Source organism: Hylobates moloch, unplaced genomic scaffold (assembly GCF_009828535.3).
Source record: "Hylobates moloch isolate HMO894 unplaced genomic scaffold, HMol_V3 SCAFFOLD_11, whole genome shotgun sequence".
Lineage (NCBI taxonomy): Eukaryota > Metazoa > Chordata > Mammalia > Primates > Hylobatidae > Hylobates > Hylobates moloch.
In genome coordinates, this window is record NW_026652286.1 from 20,084,624 (window position 1) to 20,110,773 (window position 26,150).

The 26,150-nt window shown below is 41.2% G+C and overlaps 1 protein-coding gene across 4 annotated transcripts in view; it reads left to right on the forward strand.

Moving 5' to 3' along the window:
- The window catches only part of BDNF (brain derived neurotrophic factor), a 67,868-nt gene extending 62,908 nt beyond the window's left edge, over positions 1 to 4,960 (forward strand). For all 4 annotated transcript variants that reach the window (XM_032166373.2, XM_058446878.1, XM_032166370.2 and 1 more), the window contains exon 2: positions 1,277 to 4,960. In XM_032166373.2, the coding sequence (XP_032022264.1) occupies positions 1,298 to 2,041 (744 nt within the window). In that variant the 5' untranslated portion in view covers positions 1,277 to 1,297 and the 3' untranslated portion in view covers positions 2,042 to 4,960. The remainder of the gene's footprint in view (positions 1 to 1,276) is intronic.
- The last annotated feature ends 21,190 nt before the right edge of the window (positions 4,961 to 26,150 follow it).

Sequence of the window (26,150 nt, forward strand, 5' to 3'; positions counted from 1 at the left end):
CCATAGGTATGTTTTCATTTTGCTTGTTCATCCATTTTAATTGGCTTCCTAGAGCATGCTTGTAGATGTAGAGCCAAATTTAGAGTAGAGCAACCCTCTGGCAAACAGGAAGAGATTAATTTTGTGGTATGCTTTTAAGGGACTTCCCAGGAAACTTCAAAAGCAGAAAAAGAAGCACTAGCTGCCTATTCCAAAATGTGTAAAACACCACTCAGCTTTTTAAAAGTAGGATAAACTCAGAGCACACACACACACACACACACACACAGGACATCTCCAGTAAAAAGAAAAGTTGAGCTTTCTTAGCTAGATGTGTGTATTAGCCAGAAAAAGCCAAGGAGTGAAGGGTTTTAGAGAACTGGAGGAGATAAAGTGGAGTCTGCATATGGGAGGCATTTGAAATTGACTTAAATGCCTTTTTAATGCTGACTTTTTCAGTTTTCTCCTTACCAGACACATTGTTTTCATGATATTAGCCCCAGGCATAGACACATCATTAAAATGAACATGTCAAAAATGATTTCTGTTTAGAAATAAGCAAAACATTTTCAGCTGTGACCACCCAGGTGTAGAATAAAGAACAGTGGAATTGGGAGCCCTGAGTTCTAACATAAACTTTCTTCGTGACATAAGGCAAGTCTTCTATGGCCTTTGGTTTCCTTATCTGTAAAACAGGATGGCTCAATGAAATTGTCTTTCTTCTTTGCTATAATAGAGTATCTCTGTGGGAAGAGAAAAAAAAAGTCAATTTAAAGGCTCCTTATAGTTCCCCAACTGCTGTTTTATTGTGCTATTCATGCCTAGACATCACATAGCTAGAAAGGCCCATCAGACCCCTCAGGCCACTGCTGTTCCTGTCACACATTCCTGCAAAGGACCATGTTGCTAACTTGAAAAAAATTACACTTGCAGTTGTTGCTTAGTAACATTTCTGATTTTGTGTTTCTTGTGACAGCATGAGCAGAGATCATTAAAAATTAAACTTACAAAGCTGCTAAAGTGGGAGGAAGGAGAACTTGAAGCCACAATTTTTGCACTTGCTTAGAAGCCATCTAATTTCAGGTTTATCCCTGCACGTCTCTGGTTTATATTAAACCACATACAGCACACTACTGACATTGATTTGTGTCTGGTGCAGCTGGAGTTTATCACCAAGACATAAAAAAACCTTGACCCTGCAGAACGGCCTGGAATTACAATCAGATGGGCCACATGGCATCCGAGTGAAAGAAAGCCCTAACCGGTTTTCTGTCTTGTTTCTGCTTTCTCCCTACAGTTCCACCAGGTGAGAAGAGTGATGACCATCCTTTTCCTTACTATGGTTATTTCATACTTTGGTTGCATGAAGGCTGCCCCCATGAAAGAAGCAAACGTCCGAGGACAAGGTGGCTTGGCCTACCCAGGTGTGCGGACCCATGGGACTCTGGAGAGCATGAATGGGCCCAAGGCGGGTTCAAGAGGCCTGACATCGTTGGCTGACACTTTCGAACATGTGATAGAAGAGCTGTTGGATGAGGACCAGAAAGTTCGGCCCAATGAAGAAAACAATAAGGACGCAGACTTGTACACGTCCAGGGTGATGCTCAGTAGTCAAGTGCCTTTGGAGCCTCCTCTTCTCTTTCTGCTGGAGGAATACAAAAATTACCTAGATGCTGCAAACATGTCCATGAGGGTCCGGCGCCACTCTGACCCTGCCCGCCGAGGGGAGCTGAGCGTGTGTGACAGTATTAGCGAGTGGGTAACGGCAGCAGACAAAAAGACTGCAGTGGACATGTCGGGCGGGACGGTCACAGTCCTTGAAAAGGTCCCTGTATCAAAAGGCCAACTGAAGCAATACTTCTACGAGACCAAGTGCAATCCCATGGGTTACACAAAAGAAGGCTGCAGAGGCATAGACAAAAGGCATTGGAACTCCCAGTGCCGAACTACCCAGTCGTACGTGCGGGCCCTTACCATGGATAGCAAAAAGAGAATTGGCTGGCGATTCATAAGGATAGACACTTCTTGTGTATGTACATTGACCATTAAAAGGGGAAGATAGTGGATTTATGTTGTATAGATTATATTGAGACAAAAATTATCTATTTGTATATATACATAACAGGGTAAATTATTCAGTTAAGAAAAAAATAATTTTATGAACTGCATGTATAAATGAAGTTTATACAGTACAGTGGTTCTACAATCTATTTATTGGACATGTCCATGACCAGAAGGGAAACAGTCATTTGCGCACAACTTTAAAAAGTCTGCATTACATTCCTTGATAATGTTGTGGTTTGTTGCTGTTGCCAAGAATTGAAAACATAAAAAGTTAAAAAAAATAATAAATTGCATGCTGCTTTAATTGTGAATTGATAATAAACTGTCCTCTTTCAGAAAACAGAGAAAAAACACACACACACAACAAAAATTTGAACCAAAACATTCCGTTTACATTTTAGACAGTAAGTATCTTCGTTCTTGTTAGTACTCTATCTGTTTTACTGCTTTTAACTTCTGATAGCGTTGGAATTAAAACAATGTCAAGGTGCTGTTGTCATTGCTTTACTGGCTTAGGGGATGGGGGATGGGAGGGGTATATTTTTGTTTGTTTTGTGTTTTTTTTCGTTTGTTTGTTTTGTTTTTTAGTTCCCACAGGGAGTAGAGATGGGGAAAGAATTCCTTCAATATATATTCTGGTTGATAAAAGATACATTTGTATGTTGTGAAGATGTTTGCAATATTGATCAGATGACTGGAAAGTGAATAAAACTTAAGGCAACTGAACAAAAAATGCTCACACTCCACATCCCGTGATGCACCTCCCAGGACCCACTCATTCTTTGGGCGTTGGTCAGAGTAAGCTGCTTTTGATGGAAGGACCTATGTTTGCTCAGAACACATTCTTTCCCCCCCTCCCCCTCTGGTCTCTGTTTTGTTTTAAGGAAGAAAAATCAGTTGCGCGTTCTGAAATATTTTACCACTGCTGTGAACAAGTGAACACACTGTGTCACATCATGACACTCGTATAAGCATGGAGAACAGTGATTTTTTTTTTTTTTAGAACAGAAAACAACAAAAAATAACCCCAAAATGAAGATTATTTTTTATGAGGAGTAAACATTTGGGTAAATCTGGTAAAGCTTAAAAAAAACTCATGGTAAGGCTTAACAATGTCTTGTAAGCAAAAGGTAGAGCCCTGTATCAACCCAGAAACACCTAGATCAGAACAGGAATCCACATTGCCAGTGACATGAGACTGAACAGCCAAATGGAGGCTATGTGGAGCTGGCATAGCATTTACCGGCAGTGCGGGAGGAATTTCTGAGTGGCCATCTCAAGGTCTAGGTGGAGGTGGGGCATGGTATTTGAGACATTCCAAAACAAAGGCCTCTGAAGGACCCTTCAGAGGTAGCTCTGGAATGACATGTGTCAAGCTGCTTGGACCTCGTGCTTTAAGTGCCTACATTATCTAACTGTGCTCAAGAGGTTCTCGACTGGAGGACCACACTCAAGCCGACTTATGCCCACCATCCCATCTCTGGATAATTTTGCATAAAATTGGATTAGCCTGGAGCAGGTTGGGAGCCAAATGTGGCATTTGTGATCATGAGATTGATGCAATGAGATAGAAGATGTTTGCTACCTGAACACATTGCTTTGAAACTAGACTTGAGGAAACCAGGGTTTATCTTTTGAGAACTTTTGGTAAGGGAAAAGGGAACAGGAAAAGAAACCCCAAACTCAGGCTGAATGATCAAGGGGACCCATAGGAAATCTTGTCCAGAGACAAGACTTCGGGAAGGTGTCTGGACATTCAGAACACCAAGACTTGAAGGTGCCTTGCTCAATGGAAGAGGCCAGGACAGAGCTGACAAAATTTTGCTCCCCAGTGAAGGCCACAGCAAACTTCTGCCCATCCTGTCTGTTCATGGAGAGGGTCCCTGCCTCACCTCTGCCATTTTGGGTTAGGAGAAGTCAAGTTGGGAGCCTGAAATAGTGGTTCTTGGAAAAATGGATCCCCAGTGAAAACTAGAGCTCTAAGCCCATTCAGCCCATTTCACACCTGAAAATGTTAGTGATCACCACTTGGACCAGCATCCTTAAATATCAGAAAGCCCCAAGCAATTGCTGCATCGTAGTAGGGTGAGGGATAAGCAAAAGAGGATGTTCACCATAACCCAGGAATGAAGATACCATCAGCAAAGAATTTCAATTTGTTGAGTCTTTCATTTAGAGCTAGTCTGTCTTTCACAGTACCATCTGAATACCTCTTTGAAAGAAGGAAGACTACGTAGTATAGGTTTGTTTTGTGTTGTTTGAAAATATTATCTTTGTAATTATTTTTAATATGTAAGGAATGCTTGGAATATCTGCTGTATGTTAACTTTATGCAGCTTCCTTTTGAGGGACAAATTTAAAACAAACAACCCCCCATCACAATCTTAAAGGATTGCAAGGGCCAGATCTGTTAAGTGGTTTCATAGGAGACACATCCAGCAATTGTGTGGTCAGTGGCTCTTTTACCCAATAAGATATATCACAGTCACATGCTTGATGGTTTATGTTGACCTAAGATTTATTTTGTTAAAATCTCTCTGTTGTGTTCGTTCTTGTTCCGTTTTGTTTTGTTTTTTAAAGTCTTGCTGTGGTCTCTTTGTGGCAGAAGTGTTTCATGCATGGCAGCAGGCCTGTTGCTTTATTATGGTGATTCCCATTGAAAATGTAAGTAAATGTCTGTGGCCTTGTTCTCTCTATGGTAAAGATATTATTCACCATGTAAAACAAAAAACAATATTTATTGTATTTTAGTATATTTATATAATTATGTTATTCAAAAAAATTGGCATTAAAACTTAACCGCATCAGAAGTCTATTGTAAATACAAGTTCTATTTAAGTGTACTAATTAACATATAATATATGTTTTAAATATAGAATTTTTAATGTTTTTAAATATATTTTCAAAGTACATAAAATCTGGGGGTTCTGGGTTTTTTTCTCTTTACTGTAAAACAAACATGAAAACGTGTTTTATTATAAATACTTGTGTTCCTTGCTTTAAGACTAATCTGACTAGTTTTAGTAATTAAACAGCCCTCCAGAGAGGATACTTATTTGAAAGCCTGGGAGGCCAATCCTGCAGTCTGTGAGCTTCTGAGAAGTTGTAGGATTGGATCTGTCTTCCATGGTGGAAGACGGGAGTGTCATTTTCTCGGACACTTGAAAGTTTTACCCCTTTGAAGTGATATACTTTCATTAGATACCAAACCATGTATCCTAGCAACATCAGGTTCCACGAATCACGGCTGGCTGGCTGGCTCTATTTGATTATAAAATAACTGTTAAAAAAAATCGAAGTAGGTTTACTCAGGGATAATGAGAATAAATTGGCCCAAATTTAGAAAGTCAAGTACTGGGGAAAAAAAAAATTCAATATTTGGAGACAGGTCACATACCCTCAGTTTGGAAGTGGTGCCATTTGCAGTATGTATTTGTATCCATAGCACTGATTTAATTTTTGTACATGGAGCACACAGATTTTATATCATAGTACCCAAAATCTAACAGATTGCTAGGATTTCTAAAAGGATTTGCCTCTGTGATGGCTGCCAAGCCGCTGGGTAATTTAGTTAAAGTGTGTAAAGTTATCACTAAATCTTAGGGAAATAAATGGAAGGATTTTAAATCAGAAAGGGCCATTAAGGAAAAAAAGCATCTGTTCTTACTCTTCAGCCTCCCCATTTGAACACTGACAACCCATCCCATAACGTGGTGAACTATATCTGTGCAATGTATCATTTCTATTTCTAAACATACACACATGGTTCCCTCTTGTATTGTCTTATAAATAAGGATCAGGAAAGTCATAACAAACATTGACTTGTGTTGTGTATATGGAAAAACAGATCGAATGAGATGAATTACTCTATCCTAATCTGTCCAGTGAACTTGAAAAGTACTCTAAGAGAAGCCCTTGACTGCCAGTCTTGACAGCCCAGCCATGGAATTAGAACTTTGATAAACTTCAGGCTTGACCAATTTTCATAGTCAGAGGACTAAAATATTTTTTAAATGGTTGAGTAAAAAAAGTAAAAATTAAACATGACATCCAAATTACTTGAAGTTAAACAAGTTTGGTAAACATGACTGAAAGTTTTCATTAGAAGATGAGGTTGGAGAAAAAAACAAAATAGAGACATCTACTAAATTATCCAACTTGGAGTTAAGAGGAGTAACCAATGTGTACTGCATTCATTGAGTAAGCAGTTAAACTTGTTTAATTATTAAGATGCCTGGAAATAGATCATTGCTTTGATCTGTTGTTTTTCACCATACTGATAAGCCTCTGTGGTCATTAGCTGTGTCTATGAAATCTTTTTATGAGCTGTACTAATTCAATGAATAATAAGACAGTTCGAAATGAGAATCTGAACTAAGTCTTAGAACGGGTCAGGGTTAAATTGTTCCTCATTCATTTAAGTGGCTTCTAGATCTGGATAAAATGTCAAACACTTTTTGAACTGCAACAAATGGCTTCAGGCATTGCCTCAGTTCAGCCAGCACTCCCAGTAGTGTCAAGGTTTAAGCTTATTGTAAAACATACTTGTCTCCATCATGTTCTAACATCAAGCCTGGTCTATAAGTTAAAGTGGAAATGGCTGCATATTTTGATAAGCCATTGTTAAGTAAAGACTGTTAATTGGGATAAGAAACAATATACGTGTACACAAATTTAGGAAGATGAAGCGTTTAGCTTGCAAAAAGCCATTCACGGATTTGATCCAACCTCAGAATGTTGACCAGCAAAATTAGTGTTTTATGGAACACAGGCCATCCTTTTAGCTGTGGGTTTTTAAACTGTGGTTTTAAAGGTTGGTTGGCTGCTTGGTTTAGGGACAAGCGGGGGTAATGGTTGGGAATCTGACTTTTGTTGGTTACATTGAACTAACTGGTGGTTGGTGAACTCCCCACCTAATAGCTAAAGTTAGCAACTAGAGTAGGTGAAGCCACTCCAAACCAGCCCACGTTTATGGACATTCCTTCTAATAAACACCCTGCCTGCATGTCTATCCCCAATCTTGTGAGTATGATCATCCATTCTCTCAATTCTGGCCACCATTTGAATTATTTGTAGGGGAAAAAAAAGCAAACTCCTTGCTTTTTAATATGTGATTATTTGCAGTAAATTACTTGAAAACTATGTTTAAATATTAACAGAAAAAGCACTGTGATCTTACACATTATCATAATTGAGAAGACCAATTTCTGTGGCACTCTGTAGGATTTCTATAGGCCTTTACCTCACCCCCGCACCCTAATTATTTACAAGGCACAGACCACCAGATTAGGAGCTCCCAAGCCTGGCATTTGCTTTTCTAACAACAATCCTATGTGGTTGGTAATGTCAGTAGCATGGAATTGTAAAAAGTGGGCCTTCCAATTAAACCTCACCACACAAACAACAAACAAGACCTTTGCATTTAAGTGTGAGCTGCTATTTTATATCTGGCAAAACAAAAGTCCTTTGCTTTAGAAAAATAAGCTTATCTGTCCTGAAAAAAGCCTCACACACACTGTTGTAGTTAATGACAGGACTTGTCTCAAGCCTGTAAATGACCAAAAAGCGTTAGTTGAAATCCTGAGCGTGAGGTGTATGTTCTACATTTAGAAAGGACATAAAGATGCTTCTGCAGCTCTGCACTTTGGTACTGTATTCTATTTCAAATGGTTCCTTAGAAACCAGGGGCTGGTCTGCATAGAATGGCTGAACCCAGGGGAAATATTTTTGTCTGGCTTAAGTGCTCACAATTTGAAAAAATCCATATCAAGTGCTGCAGTACACATTTAAATTTATTTAGTCAAGTTGCATTCTCCATTGAGCCCTAACATTTAAAAAATAGTTGCTAAACTGGGATTTGGTGCATATCAGGAAGGAAAGAGGAAAAAGACATAAAATAGAAACCTTACCCAGCAGAGACCTGCTCCAACAGATACCAAGCAGTGTTTACTTGGAGATAACAGTACCCATACTCTCCTCCAGTTAGACTCATGTAATGATCTCAAAGTGTGGTCTGCAACCAGCATCTGCATCTCTGGGAACTTGTTACAAATGCAGACTCTCAGTTCCCATCCCTAGACTTAGTAAATAAGAAGCTCTGGGGGTGGAGTATAACAGTCTGAGTTTTAACAACCCCTCTAGATGATTCTGTGCCCACACAAATTTGAGGATCATTGGACTAAGGGGATTAAACAGCCTTTCACATGTTCTAGATAATAGGAAGATAAATAGTACAACCCAAGAATTTGAAACTGTGAGATCTGATCCCAGTCATGTCACTACCTGTTTCCTTGGCCCTGAAAACATCAAACCACCTATGTCTGCATTTCCTAAACAACACAAAAGTGACGGGTGCTCACAGGTGGAGCAAGGCTTAGTGTTGTAAGAGAAGAGTGCACTGATGGTTTGAAAGTGAGCGTGCAAACGTGACCCAGGAAAACTCAGTGCTGTTCATAGTCAACTATTTTTTTTTCTTTCCTTTCAAAGCAACAGCAGTAGTGGATTCAGGACCCAGAGCATGTAGTCATTTGTAACACATTTGGAACGACTGTGAGAAATGAGAAGCAACATGCAGCAAATTAATAAGGAAAAGATTATTCCATCTGGGAAGCTGGTCTCTGCACATGCCAACACAGCCCATTCTCTGTGAAATAGCGTTTTATAGGTCACAAATTAAATCAGCATCCTGAATTAATCAGCTATTAACATCCAGCTGAGGAAATCTAGGTTCACACCTCTAGAATGACCAGACTATAAATACAAAGGGCGTCCCCAGACTTTGTGGCAAAGCTTTTCTATATTGTAGGAACTGGTTTCTGGAAATGAGGACCTGAACATAGCTATTCCCATCTCTGTGTGTATGTGTATGTGTGTGTGCACACTCCTGCACATTTTACATGGCAAATTGCATTAGAAGATTTTTCTATTTCTGGGATGGAGGGGAGGATGTCCAAATGTATTACCCATCCATTAGGCAATTCAGAAGCCTGAATTCTAACAAGCCTACCTTGGGAGCCAGGTATCTTGTTAGTTCAATCATTAGGTTGGCCAACCCTTTCCAGTATCTGAGCCTCCATGCCCTCAACTGTCAGAGGAAGAGGCTGAACTTGGGGGATCTCCCAAGAGGATGGTCTTGGAGGTAAATTTCAGTTTTAAGACTATAATTTCATTCTTCCTACTTCATTATTTGCCATAAAAAGAGATTAAAGAGGTTTCTGAAGCACTTAAAGGCTGGGAAGCATTCTGAGATAATTCACTGTGCATCTCCTGCCTCCCTCCATAGTTGGTGTCCTTATTTCTTGGCACTTGCCACAAGATTAAAAGCATGAGGCACCTTGGGTTAGTGTGGCAGTTGGGGAGGATGTGACCAAAGGAAGGTTTCTACTTCATATGCAACTATAAAAATATTACCAACTGTCTGAAAAGCAGGCAGAAAATACCTTGGGGAAGGTGCCCATATATTCCTCAAGATGCAAACTTTCTACCAGGCTCTAACCTTACTTTCAAAGCCAGGCAATGTATTTAGCTTTGTTTTATGTCACTCATTCTTACTGTATTACATGGTGCCTGGCAAAGAGAGATTCCTTGTGTTTTACCAAGTTGCAGGGTCAGGAAACTCTGCATGAAACTGCTGGATTAGCATCCTGTAGAGTCACTGTTTATAGAGCTCTTTGAATGAAATGGGTTTGCATCTCTGTTCTTTGGGGCTTTATAAATTCACCAAGGATGTACAGTTCCCAACCTGTTTCACCACCACCACCCGAGTACTCTGGATAGTTCCTCCTCTTGAGAGGATGGCCTTGAGAACAAGAGTATCTCATAACAAATCACAGCAACACCACATTCAGCAGCAGATTTCCTCAGAGCAACAGCAGATATTTCAGAATGGTAAAGAGGTCATTCTGAGTGGAGCTTTGGCTAGCTTAGGAGACAAACCTCACTGGCATGCCAGTGTTTGAAACTCCTCATTTCAGCAATCCAACTTTGGTTTATTCCTGGCCCTGAGTCCTTTGTGCCTGAATCTCTGAGAAATCTATGTTTTTGTTCAATCCACCTCTGCTCCCACTTCATGCCCTGCTTTCCTTCCTGATGACCTCAGAGCTCTGCTTCCTCTGCGATCCAACATCTCACCTCTCAGGGGGCACACAATATAGTAAAGAGTGGAGTCTGAATCCCAACTCTGCTACAAGAGCTGTGTGACTGTAGGCAAGTCACTTAATTTCTCCGTGCCTCAGTTCCTCACCTGCAAAGGACAGGTAAAAATATTCCCACTTGCCTCATGGGATTTTGTGACAGTTAAATGAGGTAATACATATAAAGCACTTAGGAAAGTTATAGACCCATGAGAAAGCCTCAGAAAGTGTTTACAAACTCTTAGAAGTCACTCTGCTGACTGGTAATAAGCTGGGCTCATCTAGTACACACTTCAGAGACTCTTTTCTCATATTCAGACTCCTGGAAGAGATCCCATCTCTTCCATGCCATTAGCATCCAGGGTCACTTTGTCTTTTCTGGAAGACTCAGAGAGATAACTCTTGTTTACCCACTAGCAATAATATTGCTTGGCAGTTAAACTGTGGCCACTACATACACTCAGGCAAATGGAAGAGATATACTACAATAAAGGGTGTTTTTCTAGACTGTACATTCCAAACGAAGCCCATTATCCCTAAGTGTCTATCCCAGCTGAATGGCAATGACTGAAGCCAGGGAGAAATGGATGAACTCATGTAGTCTGAAAGAAACAAGGGGCCACAGTCACATTTCTAAAAATAGACATGGCACATAAGGAAAATCCTACCTCAACCTCTGCCCCATGTCCTTGACATACATTTAACCCATTGCACAATTATAGTGACTAGTATTCACTATAAGCAGGCAGTGTTCAAGGCATCTTATGCAGATTTTCTCACTGCACAACAATCCATAAACTAGGTGGTAGTTTTAGTACTCCCGTTTTAGAGATGAAAAAACTAAGGCACAGAGAATCCAATTAAGTTGGCAAAGGCTGCAACACTTGTGAGTAGCAGGGCAGCCTGGATCTGGAGCCACTCTTAAACCACTGAAAAATTTAAAAGTGCAAAGGGCATTGAGAACATACAGAAGGAAAAAAAAAAAAAGGCCATGGTTGGGGGGAGGGGGATGGAATAGCTAGTTACATGTCCAAAGGATTTGGCTTCCATCAAAAAGGGAGACCACTAGCAGTGCTTAGAATTTTTAGCTTTCAAAAGAGTACTGGATTGATCTTTTAAGGTTAACATGCAAACAGTCTCTCATTGCATGGAGGCCTTTCCAAAAGTGGATACAACCCTGCTCTGTGCTGAAAAACCTGAATGTAGGGTTTCTAGAGCTTCATGTCAGCTATTTCCAATACTTGGATATGGGGCTGTTGTCACCCCTTTAACCTCATGGCCAATCTGATGAGCTTCCTGTGAATTGCTGGGATTGGGCAGATAGGCAGAGTGTTGTGGAACCACTTGCAAGACTCAGGAATGCCCAATCCTCCCTAGGTCAATACTTTACAGTTATTTTGTGTTTGGGATTGGTGGAGAAGAGAAAGTACAATGACTCAGGCCTGCTGGGTCTGCAATAGCCCTGGCCACCAGCACCAGCCTTCTCTCCCCCATTCCTCCATGTATGGCTGACATCACTTGTAAGTCTTTGCTGCACCTCAGCCTCACAAGTCATCTCAAGGTCATGCTCCACTGCCAACTGAATTGAATTGAACCAAAAGATGAACTCAGTTTGCTACCTTGGCTTTTCCAGTTTCTTAAGAACAGATCCCATTGGTGATGGGGTAGATCAGGTAGTAAAGTCAAGGTGCTGAGGACTGGATGTGTCCCTCGAGTTCAGCAGAAGTTAGATGCGAAAGGGTTAAGAATGTTCTATAATGAGTATAGAGTTCTATCGATGGGCTTCAGACAGATGATCCATATGCAAAGAATCATATGTAAATCAAGTAGAGGGTAAGATTACCTTAGGAATTGGTTGAACACAAGGACAAGTGTTTGGCAATAGGCAATACTGTTACATCCCTATTTTGTACCAGATGCCATGCTAAATGTTTTGCATGCTATCTAAAATAATCATGAGATAGATGTAATTTGAGAGACAAGAAAACTGACAACACAGTAGCCTAAATAACTTGCCCAAGGTCATACAGTTAATAAATGATATAATCAGATTTGAAGCCACATCTATATAATCCCAAGGCCTCAAATTTTAACCACCAGACTGGTGGCTCTCAATCCTGACCTGTACATTTGAATCACATAGGGAATTTTTAAAATATATCTATACCCAGACAAGGTAAATCAGAATCTCTGGGGGTGGAGCCCAGGCATCTGTATTTCTTAAAGATCTTTCCAGTGGTTTTGTTGACCAGCCAGGGTAGAAATGCTGCCCCAGATTCTTCTTCCTCCAGGTAAACAGGAGTCAGAGGTATCAGAGATTTCTGCCCACGGGACTCAGAGCCCTAACCTGGTCCCAAACTTGGGTGTGGGATTCTAATGACTGGGAATTAACAGGACAGGACCCTAGTTCTATAGGAAATTGAATACAAGTAGGACCCTAGCCATAGAAACAAGAATAATGATTTTAGATAGTAAAATCAACATTCAGAGTCAGAATGGCCCACCCAGAAAGCTCAATCTAACACTGAGCTCCTGAACGAGGCTCCTTAAATTTCTTTAGATTCCTTGTGATTAGAAACAGGAAAGGCACTAATGGCTGCAGGAAGGCTGAGTCTACAGATGAGGATCTCTCTTCTAAAGATGAGGATCAACTGACCCAGTGGTGAGGAGAAGAGAGCTCTATGGGCTTCTCACAGGCAGGTTGTCACCTCTCCCACCTCCAAGCAACCTGCTCTGGGCCAACAATGTGTTTCCACACATTTCACACTGCTTGGCTCATTCTGCTGGACTCCAAAAGGCTTTATTAAGTTGAAGCAAAGAGAAAAAAAAAAAACAATCCATGTTGACTGTTTGGAGTGTTTTCTCTGTTTTTAGAAGTGACTGTTAGATTAGTGTTTGGTTTTATCTTCTGCATCTTCTAATATTTTTATATCCTCCCCATCCCTACCTCAAACTGCCAAGCAGTGAGTCCTGCTTGACAGTAGCAAAAAACATCTCCAAGTCTCACAGCCCCTTCCTGGAGGGCTTGTTTTAGAAGCAATGCAGGACATGCCCAGCTTAGCCAGGCCACGGGGCTAATCGAATTTGGCAGATGCTCTGCGTCAGCAGGCACCAGGGTGCTAATGCCCTGGGTCAGCTGGTGAGAGGGTAAGTGGGCAAATGCCTGGCTTCTTCCCCGTGTTTTCAGGACAGGAATCTGAGTCCCAGTAATCACTAGCCTATGGGACCAGAGGCTATTTTGGGCCTTCTTTTATCCAATGGAAAGTTAGGGGTGGTGACATCTGAAACTGCCAAGGAGCATCCGGTTTCACCCTTATCCAGGACATGTCCCTAGAGGAAATGGAAGCAATGTCAAGGAGACCAAAACGCGGGTGTCAGAACTTCCCTTTGTTTTTATTTCTGTGCTGTTTGTTTTCATCCATTCCTTTCACTTTCAGGTCACCTTTCCACTACTCCGGTTCAGGTCTTCATTACATCTCACCCGGGCTATCACAACAGCCTTCCAACCCATCTCTCTACCCCCAATCTCTCTACCCCCACCCACTTCCAATATCCTCCCATGATAGCAGAATGATCTCTCTGAAGGTTCAATGAAAATAATGAATGTGAAAACACTTTGTAATACATTACACAAATAGCAACACCTACCTACACACAAATGTACCAATGTGGCAGGAGAGACAGAAATGCAGTATTTACTCACTGTTGACTATGCAGGTATAAAGGCCAGTGCATTGCAAGGGAACGAAATTGACAGACTAAGAGGAATGTTTCTGGGAAATAATGGTCTAAGTTGGCACACACAGTATTGGAACCCTCAAATGAGTCAAAAAGGCATTCAAGGTGGACTTGTCTGCTTGGTAATTGTATGTCACTGTGATAAACTTGATGAGAGACATAAGATATAGATCTAATTATGCCCATTTTTCAGGTAACTGAGGCTGAGAGAGGCAGTAATTTGCAGAAGATCACTCAGTGAGCATATAGCAGAACTAGAATGCAAATTCAAAGGACATATGCTTTTCAAGTGTGCCATATTGCTACAGATACATTAATGTGGATGGATGGATGAATGGATGGATAGATGAATGGATGAATAGAGCATATGATTTCCCTCCCTTTAACATATCAAAGGGCTCTCCATTGCTGACAGAGTACAAATTGGTGATATTGGCATTATGGCCTTATAGGATGTAGCTTTGGTTTTCTACTTTAATGTCCAGACAACTTCCAACACACTTGACAGTGCACTCCAACCCTACTTCTCCCTATTCCCTAAATGTACCTTACACTTTACCTCCTCTGCACCTTTGTCCATTTTGTGTCTCCCTTTCTGATTATAAAATCCCTACCCAACCATAACCCATAATAGGGCTGCCAGAAAAAACATCAAACCAAATGAATAATTGTTTAATATAAGTATGTGCAAATACTCTATGGAACATATTTATAGTAAAAAATGATTTGTATTCATTTAAATTCAAATTTCACTGGGTGTCCTGCAATTTTAATTGTAAAATCTAGCAAACCCACACATCAGGCAGTTGCCCCATGTGTACCCTCTGGTTTTCTTCTGCCATCTCAAGGTGGGATTTAGCACTTCTTCGAATTTTTCATACACAATTCACTCTCACTAAATAATGAGCAATGTGTATTTTATGGAAGACTTCTTAATAAATGTGAAAATGAAGTTTACATTCCATAATTGACATTTTATTTTTAACAGTTCTTATTAAAAATGGCCTTATGGCTGGGCATGGAGGCTCAGGCCTGTAATCTCAACACGTTGGCAGGCTGAAGCAAAATGATTGCTTGAGACCTGAAGTTTGAGAACAGCCTGGGCAACATAGTGAGACTCTGTCTCTACAAAAAAATTAAAAATATATATATAGCTGGGTGTGGTGGCATGTGCCTGTAGTCCCAGTTACTCAGGAGGCTGAAGCGAGAGGGTCACTTGAGCCCACGAGTTTGAGGCTGCAGTGAGCTAAGATCATGCCATTACACTCCAGCCTGGGTGACAGATTGAGACCCCCATCTCTAAAAGTTATTAAGTGTCCTTTTGACCATTTCCCTACACAGCATTTAGTGCTGATCACCTGCTCTCACTCTCTATTATGCAGAGAAGCTTTCACTTTTCAAACCCAGGCACTAGTCCACAGCTTGTTTGTATACCATGGTAGACTTATCAAAGCAAATTTTTGATCAGGCAGGTTTCTCTTAACAAATGCATTTTCTATGAATATAAAAAATGTTTCTATATGTTCAAGGTTCAATTGCATGAAGCCTTTAGCATTTTCTTGGGAAAAATAACTGCTCCCTTACTAAGCCGCAGTTATTTGTATAAACTCTTCTAGAGCAGTGGACATTTTCATTCACCTATTCACTGCAGTTCACCTAGCCATATACCAGAAAGCACTCAACAAGTGTCTATTAAATTGAATGAATGCAGTGTAAGACCACATTGTAAGTGTATTTAGCCCCAAGTGGCTACAACATTGTTCGCAGCAGCCAAGGAAGGGATCCCAGCAGTCAGGGGAAGCTACTTGATAGTCTAATTGAGTAATTCTCCACCCTAGTTGCACATTAGGCATCTGGGGAGTTTTAAAAAAATCATGAATTGTAGACCCCATACTGCATCAGGTAAATCAGAATCTCTGGGGGTGAAGCTCAGGCATCAATATTATTTTCAAAGCTCCCAGGTTATTTTACCAGGCAGGAAAGGTTAAAAATGATGAACAGTTGCTGGAGATTTGGACTAATATTCTTCCCTGGGTCTAATCCATGACAGCGGAGAGAGACCAAGATAATCAGAGGGAGAAATACGGATTTCTTTTTGCTTTTCCCTGTTGCAGATGTTTTAGAGTTTACACTGTTTTTTCACATGCATGCACACCTTGCCACACCCACCCCCACCACATAGTCTGGCCACTGAGCCCTGAGCTGTGTGTTCACTTTGTGAGTGTGGAGAACAACATGGCTACAGCCGTGCTATGTAAATATGCAATCTTAGTTTTGGCTTGGTTGAGTATTGCTTCCCCAGGTTCCCAACTCCACTTTTACTGTTTTAGGTTCTGGTTTCACCAAGAATTCAGTGGCTGTGGTACTTCCTGGGTATGAGAGAATAAAGAACTTGTAAAGCGGAATTGGCCAGCTTTCCACACCCCCACCTTCACTGCACACCAACCTGTGCTGACATCCAGAGGAGAACCAAGGGAATTGTTTCCTCCTGGTTTGGACACATTCCACTTGAAGCTCCTCCAGGCATTGTGAAGCAGAATTCCTTTCAGTATATGTGACTGCAAAGAGATGAATTTTTGAACTGGAGATTTTGAAAATAAGGATGAGCATGTACAGAGTGAAAGCATGGGCCTCGAGTCAGCAGATTGGAATCCCTGACCTTGCTCTGTACGTCTCTAGCCACATAAGCTAAGCAGGTACCCCCTCACTTCTTTCAGCTTTGGTCTTCTCCTCTGCAAAAGGAGTTTCTTCACCCATTTGTATTGTTTTAACAGAATTGCTGAGACTGGGTAATTGATAAAGAATGGAAATTTATTTCTGACTGTTCTGGAGGCTGAGAGGTCCAAGATCATGGCACCAGCAGGTTCAGCTGTCTGGTGAAGGCTGCTCTCTGTTTACAAGATGGTACCTTAATGCTGCATTTTTCAGATGGGAGGACACTGTGTTCTCATACAGAAGAAGGGATGGGAGAGTGAAAACGGACCAAACTCTCATCAAGCCCTTTTATAGTGGCATTAGTCTGTTTACCTAAACATCTCCCAAAAAGGCCCCACCTCCCAACACTGTTGCATGGGGGATTCTTTTCAACACATGAATTTTGGAGGGACCATTTAGACCATAGCCAGGAGGATGCTGAATTTGAGGATCTTAAGGTTCCCTCCAGCTCTAAATACTTCATAGATTCTAAGTCCTGCAGCAGTACATGAGAAGTCTGTTGAGACTCCCTAAACCATTCTCAAGAAGGTAACGGCCCAGAGCCCTGCCTACACATGTGCGCAGATGATGCACTGAAATGAGCACTAGAAAGGAGCTAGAAAACAAATCCAAGTCCCATTTCTGCCTTGAATTCACTCTGTGTTTTTGAAAAAGTCATGTTCTTTCTCTGAGCCTTCAATGTCTCAGCTGTAAGATGAATGTTAGAATAGATCATCTCTACTGTTCATTTCAACTCTGCCATTCTAGGGATGTTGGATGTCCTAGTGGCCAAGGGTTCATATTATAATACATATGAAATTGAAACATAAAACAGCACTCAAAACATGAAGGAGAAATTGGGATTAAGAAATGAGAAAATACCTATTGTCTAAGAGAGAGGAGTGAACCAAACACAAATGCAAGCGGATGGAAGGAAGGGAGGGGGGAGGGAGGGAGGGGAACAATTCACAAATAAAATTTAAATTCTAGATCTATTTTATCCAATCGAGGAAAAATACCTATAACTGCATTTTAACTTAAATATAAAAATTATATCACATTTCAGAAAAAATGCTTCAACTCTTCAAATGAACAAGTATGTTGTTTGCAAAATCAACTTCTTTTTTTTCTGTAAAACCTATGTGGCTTTTTCAGAAGAGAACTAACTAGGTTAATAAGCCCATATTCTGCCAGTTCTTACTGACAAATAATCACCATGTCTCAAAGTCTTAGGTCTTATTTTTTCCTTTTTCCCATTTGGTCTTTTTTTTTTTTTCCCCCATTTAGTCTTTTAAAAAGCTATTTAAGGACCTTCAATTTTAGATGCACACTCTTTAGCTTGGTACTTGAGGCCCCTTGTGATCTGACTTCACCTAGGGAGGGTTGCAGGCCTCACCCTTCCCTGCTCTCCTGCACATATCCCAGGGTCCACTTTTACTGAACCATCTACTGCCTGTTTCCAAACTATACCTCACCCCTCTCATCCTTGGTTTTTTGTTTGTCCTTTCCCACTCCTGCTTCTGCACAAATAAATCATTCAAGACTCAAATTCCATTTCTTCCTTAAAACTTCCTCTGATTTTCTAAGCTGGAAACAATTTCCCACAGGCCCTGTTGCGAAATCCCCATCCACATTATTTCTCTCTCTCTAGTGGCACTTAGTGTTTTCAGCCCTGCAAGAAGGCTTCTAGAATATGACTTTCTGGAGAGCAAGGTTTGTGTCTGAGGACAGCACACAGAACAGTGTTTATGAGGCTAGGCCTGGCTGTCGGACAGACCCGGGCTTGACTTTTGGCTCTGTTGCTGGTTGCAGGGTGACCTAAGTGGGCTACTTGACCTCTTAACTTCAGTTTACTCCTCTATAAAAGGTGGATGGTACCTACTTCATAGGCTTAGGGTGAGACCCAGGGAGATAATAAATGTAAAATAACTGTTACTATAGCACTTATTATATGTCGGACCCTGAAAGCAACTGATACTTGTTTTTTTTTTCCACTGCTAAAATAACTTTATCTTGCATTTTACAGAAGTCTATGAATGATTTTTAAAATGCACCTCCTTACCCCACATCATGTTTTTCTGACAGTTGTTAAAGTAGGCAATGAGTAGGTCAACAGCTTGAGCATCAGCATCTTGCAAAGATTTCAGACTAACCAACCACTCACCAAAGAACTTGGCAGCTTTTTTTTAAATCTTGTTTTTAATACAATGGTATATGGTCTCTGATGGCAAACCTGTCCAGCCACATCTCCACAACACGCTTTGCAAAATCAGTGATTAGCAAATTAGTTAGCTTTGGCAAGGAGCTTGATATTTGTTAAATTCACAACTTCACACAAACTATTAAGTAAGCCACACTTTATACAAGAAGAACCTGACTCCCAAAGAGCTTAGGGGTCTTGCCCAAAATTAATCATTCTGCTAGTAAGTAGCTAGTCTGGCTCCATAATCCATGGTCTTGTCCACTGGGCTATATTGATTCTAGTCTCTGATTGTTATTTACTTATTCATTTATTGAGATGGAGTCTCACTCTGTTGCCCAGGCTGGAGTGCAATGGTGCGATCTTGGCTCATTGCAACCTCTGCCTCCTGGATTCAAGCGTTTCTCATGCCTCAGCCTCCTGAGTAGCTGGGATTGCAAGTGTGTGCCACCATGCCCACTTAATTTTTGCATTTTCAGTGGTGATGGGGTTTCACCATGTTGGCCAAGCTGGTCTCGAACTCCTGACCTCCAGTGATACACCCTGCTCGGCCTCTCAAAGTGTTGGGATTACAGGCATGAGCCACTGTACGCAAACTGATTGTTATTTATTTTTATCTGTGAGTAATTCACATTTATTTTCTTATAGAATCTAGCACACCATTGGCATGAAGTAGATGCTCAAGAAATAATTATTTGAAGTGACTCGAAGAAACTCACCTGGTTAGATGCATTTGTGCTGTTGTAAGATTAGCCACTTGAATGACATGTTTGTAGGGAGCCAACAAACAACTGGTGAGCCTGGGGGGCTCTTCTGGTTTCCCTCCTTGGGCTCATCTCTACAGCTTCCTTAAGTGAGCCTAAGATACACTGCTCTAGCCCTGGAAAGAAAAGATTTCATTTTAAAAATTGTTCTTTTTCCAAGGAAATGTCAACAATACTAAACACACCCACATATTTCAGAGAATGAATAATGACAGAAAAAAGATTACTATTTTGCTGTGTGACCTTAGGCCAGTCATTTTGTGTCCCTTAGACATAGTCTCCTCGTCTGTACAATGGCAGGGCTGAACATAATGATCTTTAAGCTCCAACCTTTTGTGATTCCATGTTGTTATATGTTTTTTTCTTCTTTTCATATCTCAACATATGTCTTAAGGCACACAGGATGCAGAAATGTAGAAATTTGATTTATATAGGCTATGTTTGCACAATGCAAAGAACAAAACAGAAATAAAAGCATTTTTGCTCATAGAGTTATTATTTCCACAACTACTCATAAATTTGCACAGTATTAGTAGTAATAGCACCTCCTGTAAATTTAAAATACTTTTGCATTTATACAGGCTTTTAGAGATTTTTCAAAGCCTTTCACTCCATTGTTAAGAGGTCTCCAGACTGTTGAAAAACATCCCAAAAAAACATGAAAGACAGATGCATAGAAAGCTTGAATGTTATCTGTACATCTAGCGTTTATTAAACATCCATTATTTCTAAGTTCTGTAAAGAAACTTGAAAGACACACCCTAGATTCAAAACTCCTGCCACTTAAAAAGTAAGACATGCAAACATATGCAGCTACATATTAAGAGTATGAAAATACTATGCAAACAATGGCCTTCCCGAAACTGCTTTTGCAAAATTATAACTAAGGAAATTATGACAGTGAAAGATATCAGACATAACCAACTCCATCTTGCTTCTAATCTCTAAACTGTCCTTGTCCATTCCTGGGTGTAGGCTGAACTAACCTTGGGAAGGAATTTAGTTTATAGTTTAAATAATAGGCCTTCCCCAAAACTAAACTATTCTTGTAAAATGAAGGAAAGGCCACCAGCCACCAAGTTAGAATGAGAGACGCTGGAATTCTAGATATTAGCAGCCATTATTCCGGAGGTCATAAGATTTGCAACTTCCCCAGTTACTCTTAAAGGTAACATCACTGTTGTGAAGCTAAGATGGGCCTTTTGAGATGTCTTTTCAGGTTTTTGTATTTCTACCAACTGGACGGCCCCACCTGGACCTGCCAACCAGTTCTGTGGTCTCTACCCAGGAACTGACTCAGCATAAGAGCTTTGACTCCCTGTTATTTCATCCCTGAGCCAACCAATCAGCACTCCTGATTCACTGGCCCCCTGCCCACCAAATTATCCTTGAAAACTCTGATCCCCAAGTTTTTGGGGAGACTGATTTGAGTAATAATAAAACTCCAGTCTCCTGCACAGCTGGCTCTGGGTGAATTACTCTTTCTCTATTGCAATTCCCCTGTCTTAATAAATCAGCTCTGTCTAAGCAGTGGGCAAGGTGAGCCCATTGGGTGGTTACAAATTTAGAGGCTCACCCAGGATTGCCCTTGTGGCTACCTGCCCGTGGTTCAGTAGCCCCCTCCAGCAATGGATCCAGAGGCCAGCCCAAACAGCCACCTAGTTCACTTGGACTGGGAGCTGACTCTGGTACTCTCTCTACTGATGGGGCACTCCCGACCCAATGGGCATGGATTTAATTGCAACAGAGAAATAGTCCTGGGGAGACGTCCCATAACTGTGGCCCTATCACAGGGTGTCTGTCTATAGCCCCATTGTAGGGTGTCTGGGTTGGTGAGTATCCTAGGTGCTGCCAATGTCTCCTTCCTTTTCCAACTAGTTCTGTAGCTCCATTGTGAGGTGTCTGTAGCTACAACATGGGGTGTCTGTCTTGGTTTGGCTCCTGGGGGTCTTGGTTGGCTCTCCCTAACTAGTAAAAAGAGTCTTGGTTCGGGAGACTTCTCCTCAATCAAGAAGATTTCAGGGAGATTTCTCAAACAGAGAATAGGAGGATAGTTTGGAAGAGATACTCTGGAATTCTTGGTTAGGAATCTTGATTTGGAAAGCCTTCTGTCTGTCTTATCTATATGTGTGTATTTGTATATGTGGAAGAGATCTCTGAAGGAATTGCTGATGGAAGTCTAGCAGGCCTAACTCAGAGAACTCTCCTTATCTATCTGGTCACATTCAGTGAGTCCTAAAGAAGTTTAACAGCCCTGGATCGGGTTTGTGACTGCTCTTCATCTTGCCCAGAGACCACCCATTGAATTCCCGGATGGAGGTCACCATTCCCCACTTTGTGTAGATCAAAGACAACAGGGACCAATGGGAAAAAGTTTCAGTCTTGCCAGGTTGATGTTGGGTGCTGAACAAGGTGACCCATGTCTGTTGCGTTATGTGTATTTTGCATCCACTGGAATGGAAAATGTTAATTTGGTTCCCCATGCAGCCCATCAGGCAGCATCTTGCAACATTGAGAAGCTTTTGCCTATGGTTCCATAAAACAGAAAAGGATCATTTTCTTTTGTAATGGGGCTTGGTCCCCCACGTCTATGGCCCAGTGAACAGGTTGCTGTGCCATCAAACGCTGCTCCATTCTTCTAGAAGCTGCAGATAAAGGGGACCCAGAAACCTGATATGCTGGCACAAAGGGCAAGAATTCTTACCAGAAAAGTGTCTGGCCTCTCTCTCTCGCTCTGTCTCTCTGCATTTTGTGTGTGTGTGTGTGTGTGTGTGTGTGTGTGTGTGTGTGTGTTGGAGGGGGGCAGTGGTAAGCAATAAATGTCACTGTGTGTCTCTGCAAAGGTTTGATGAATAGTAAAAAAGGATTTGTGAGACTAGTCTTAGGCTGTGGCAAATCTGGTGCACTTTGTGCTAAGAATTTGTCTATCTGTAATGGAGAGAAGGGTGTCACAGGATAGAACATGAGTTTAGGACCCCTATAATGCTGCTTTTCAAGCCAACCCGGCAGGCTGGTCAGTTATAAACTTTGCCGTGGGTCCCTGAAACCAATACCAGATGAAATTTCTGTCTTGTTTTGTGTCTTTAAGAGCTTAACCTTGTGACCATGTAGAGGTACTTTATCTTGGTCTCCACCATCCAGAGGACAGGAATTTGGGGGTTCATATCACAGCCCTAAAAATTATCTTGAGCAGTTAAAAGCCTTTGCAAGCTTGAAATCAGCCACTGTAGCCTTCTTCGGGGCAGAGCAGTAGAAACTACTCAATGCTGTGTAGCTCAGTAGCTAAGGTTTTATCTCTTGACAATGGTGGTCCGGGTTCAATTCTTGGCTTCCAGAATGATTCCTTTCTGGTTTGTTATTTGTGGAACTTTGCCATTTATTGAGGTTTTTTTTTTCACCCTATAGATAGCTTCTGATTTCCTGTCTTGAATTTTCCTTTCACTGAACTACGTTTGGGGATATTCTAAATCTTGTTTTAAAAAAAAAAAGCTGCTTACCATCTCTTTAAAACACCTTTTGTATCCATGGTTAAGTTATAACCTTAATTAAAACTTGCTAATTTCATGTGGGCAGTTACCTGGGGTAGAATTCAAAGGCCGGAAATATTGGCTGTCCTGACTAGAGTCTGGTAATAAGAGATTTAAAAGAGATTTTCTTTAAACAAAAGAGCTCTATGGTTAAAATTTGCTTAATTAAACATGAATATCGAAGCTATATATATTTAAAAGACCTTTATCTTTTTTCTCTTTGCTCGGCATTAAGTACTGTTTCTCTATTGCAATTCCCCTGTCTTGATAAATTGGCTCTGTTACATTTCCAAAGCATTCTGGGAAAGAGGCTATAGGACAAAAAGTCATTCTAGAATTTTTCTGCCTTAATAAGAATTGAGAGAGGAGACAGAAAGAAATCGGCCAGGCAGGCAGTTAGGATGGGCCCTGGATTGAATTTTTAGAAACAAAAGAACAGCCTGCAGGCACAGATAAGGGAACTTGCACTGGTGGACTTGCCTAAGACATACCCACAGCTGCACAGATAAGAAAGGCTACACAGGTGACTTGCCCAGACATGCCAGCAGTGGAAAATTTCATCACCTGACACATGCATAATAAGGGCAACAAAGCAATATGGGTAACTCAAGCTAAGGGCCCACATGCGCCGCAGGAGGATGGGGTGGAGCTACCAGAAATACATGTCTTATGCAAATGAGATGCCCAGCCCTCATCAGTTTCCTGTAAGTCTTTGCATTCAACTGTGAAAAACAGCAACCCTCTTCCAGGTTCCCTTTCCGCAGCAGAAAGCTTTCTTCATTCACTTATTAAACTTTCACTCCAACCTCACTCTTTGTGTCCGTACTCCTTAATTCTCTTGGTCTCGGGTGATACCTCACAAGGAGAGACTGCTACATTGTGGTGCATCGGTGAGACTGTAACAGACTCCTTTCCAAGTGTTTGGTGTCTTTGAGTTTTCAGAACCTTTGACATGCATTTCTTCATTTAATGCTTAGAACAGACCACCACCAATAATAACAACTCCACATCTTATTTTTCAGATGGGGAAACTATGATTCAGAATGATAAAAAGACTTGCCTTAGGTCAGACAATTAATACAAAGCTGAAGCAAGATTCAAATCCAAGTCTTCTGACTTGAAATCCTACTTTCTTGCCAGTTTTTAAACTATTTATCTGATGTTGGCAATTCATGGCAATCAGAGGATGGATGAAGGGCTCTGGAGGTTTTGGTTACAGTCAGGGAGCATTAGAAAGAACAAGTATGCTTGGATGAGGTGGGAAAGCCCAGGTACATGAAGGAAAAGAATAATTTGCCTAGGTTGCCTAGTTTAAAATCATTTTTAATTGGAAAGGTATTTTTATCTTCATTTACAGATGTGGAAACTAAGATTCAGAATGATTATTCAAAAATCACATAGCTAGTGGCAACCTCAAGGTTTGAAACCAGGTGTGTCTGTCTCTAAATATAGTGATAAAAAGCATGCATTTTGGGTTGAACTCTGCTCTCCACATAGATCTTGGTCCAGCCAGCCCCCTAACCCTGGTGTCCTCATGTGAAATGAGGCTAATAATAATAACCAATGGTAAGACCTTCTTGTATGTAATAGGTGAGATAATTCCTGTGATGCACTCAGTACAGTATCTGTTACATAGGAAATGCTTAGTAAATATTAGCTACTAGGATTCTTTGTTAGGGTTGAGTGCGGTGGCTCATGCTTGTAATCTCAGCACTTTGGGAAGCTGATGTGGGGGGATCACTTGAGGCCAAGAGTTCGAGACCAGCCTGGCCAACATGGCAAAACCCCGTCTCTATTAAAAATACAGAAATTAGCTGGTGTGGTCGTGTGCACCTGTAATACCAGATGCTCAGGAGGCTGAGGCATGAGAATCACTTGAACCCAGGAGGCAGAGGTTGCAGTGAGCTGTGATCACACTACTGCACTCCAGCCTGGGTGACAGAGTGAGACCCTGTCACAGAAAAAAAAAAAAAAAAAAGCAAGAAAAGAAAGAAAACATTATTGTTAGCCTTCATTGCTTCTCTTGAGTATCGCCCCTCTACTCCTCAGTGCCTTTCCAGAAAGGTACAAGTAAATGTGAGAAAATGGGGGAAAAAAAATGGTCAAGTAGAATGGACGTGTATGTGGCTGTCCAGCTCACTGTAACATCTCTGGTCTATCTCTGATCCTTAGACACAGACTTGGTGGATGGAACACAGTTGATTGAATCAGAGATGAACACTGACCTAAACAGAAACAATCAGGTTCTTCCTCTTGGGAATTTTAAATTGGGACTAGAAAAGTCTTGCATATTTCTGGAACTATTATATGTAAACCTGAAAAGAATGGGATGGTCATATGCCACCTTGTGAACTGGGAGTCAAAGGTAGACAGTCTGCATAGAGAGAGAGAGGATGAAACCAGTCGACAGAGGAAGGCAGGAACAAGAGAAAGTTCACTGCCTCAATCCCTTCTTCCCAAGACCTAGCCATAATCCTTTCCTTGGGTTCCACTTCCATTTCCTCCTTGTGGCTTAAGCTGGCTCAAGGAGTCCCCCACCTATTGCAGTGGTGTCTGTAGCCTTATAACCGTGCTACTTGGCCCACATCATGCAAGAATCCAAATTTCAAAATCTCCTTTGAGTCATAGGCTTGTTTCTTTAGGAAAGAAGACAATGAAGCTGCGTACCCAAGCACCTAGAGGAACACTTAAGCCAATCTGTGTCTGGGTTGAGGCTGTATGATAAAACTATTTCAGATGATTTGGGCTTTAAGGACACAAAATTATATAAAATACTGCCACCTAAGATTTCAGGGGTTCCAGCCAGGCATGGTGGCTTGTCCGTAATCTCAGCACTTTCTGAGTCCAAGGCAGGTGGATCGCTTGAGCCCAGAGTTCAAGACCAGCCTGGGCAACATGGCAAAACCCCACCTCTACAAAATATACACAAAATGAGCCACACATGGTGGCATGTGTCTGTAGTGCCAGCTACTCAGGAAGCTAAGGTGGGAGGATCACTTGAGCCCAGGAGATTGAGGCTGCAGTGAGCCAAGAGTGTGCCACTTCACTCTGG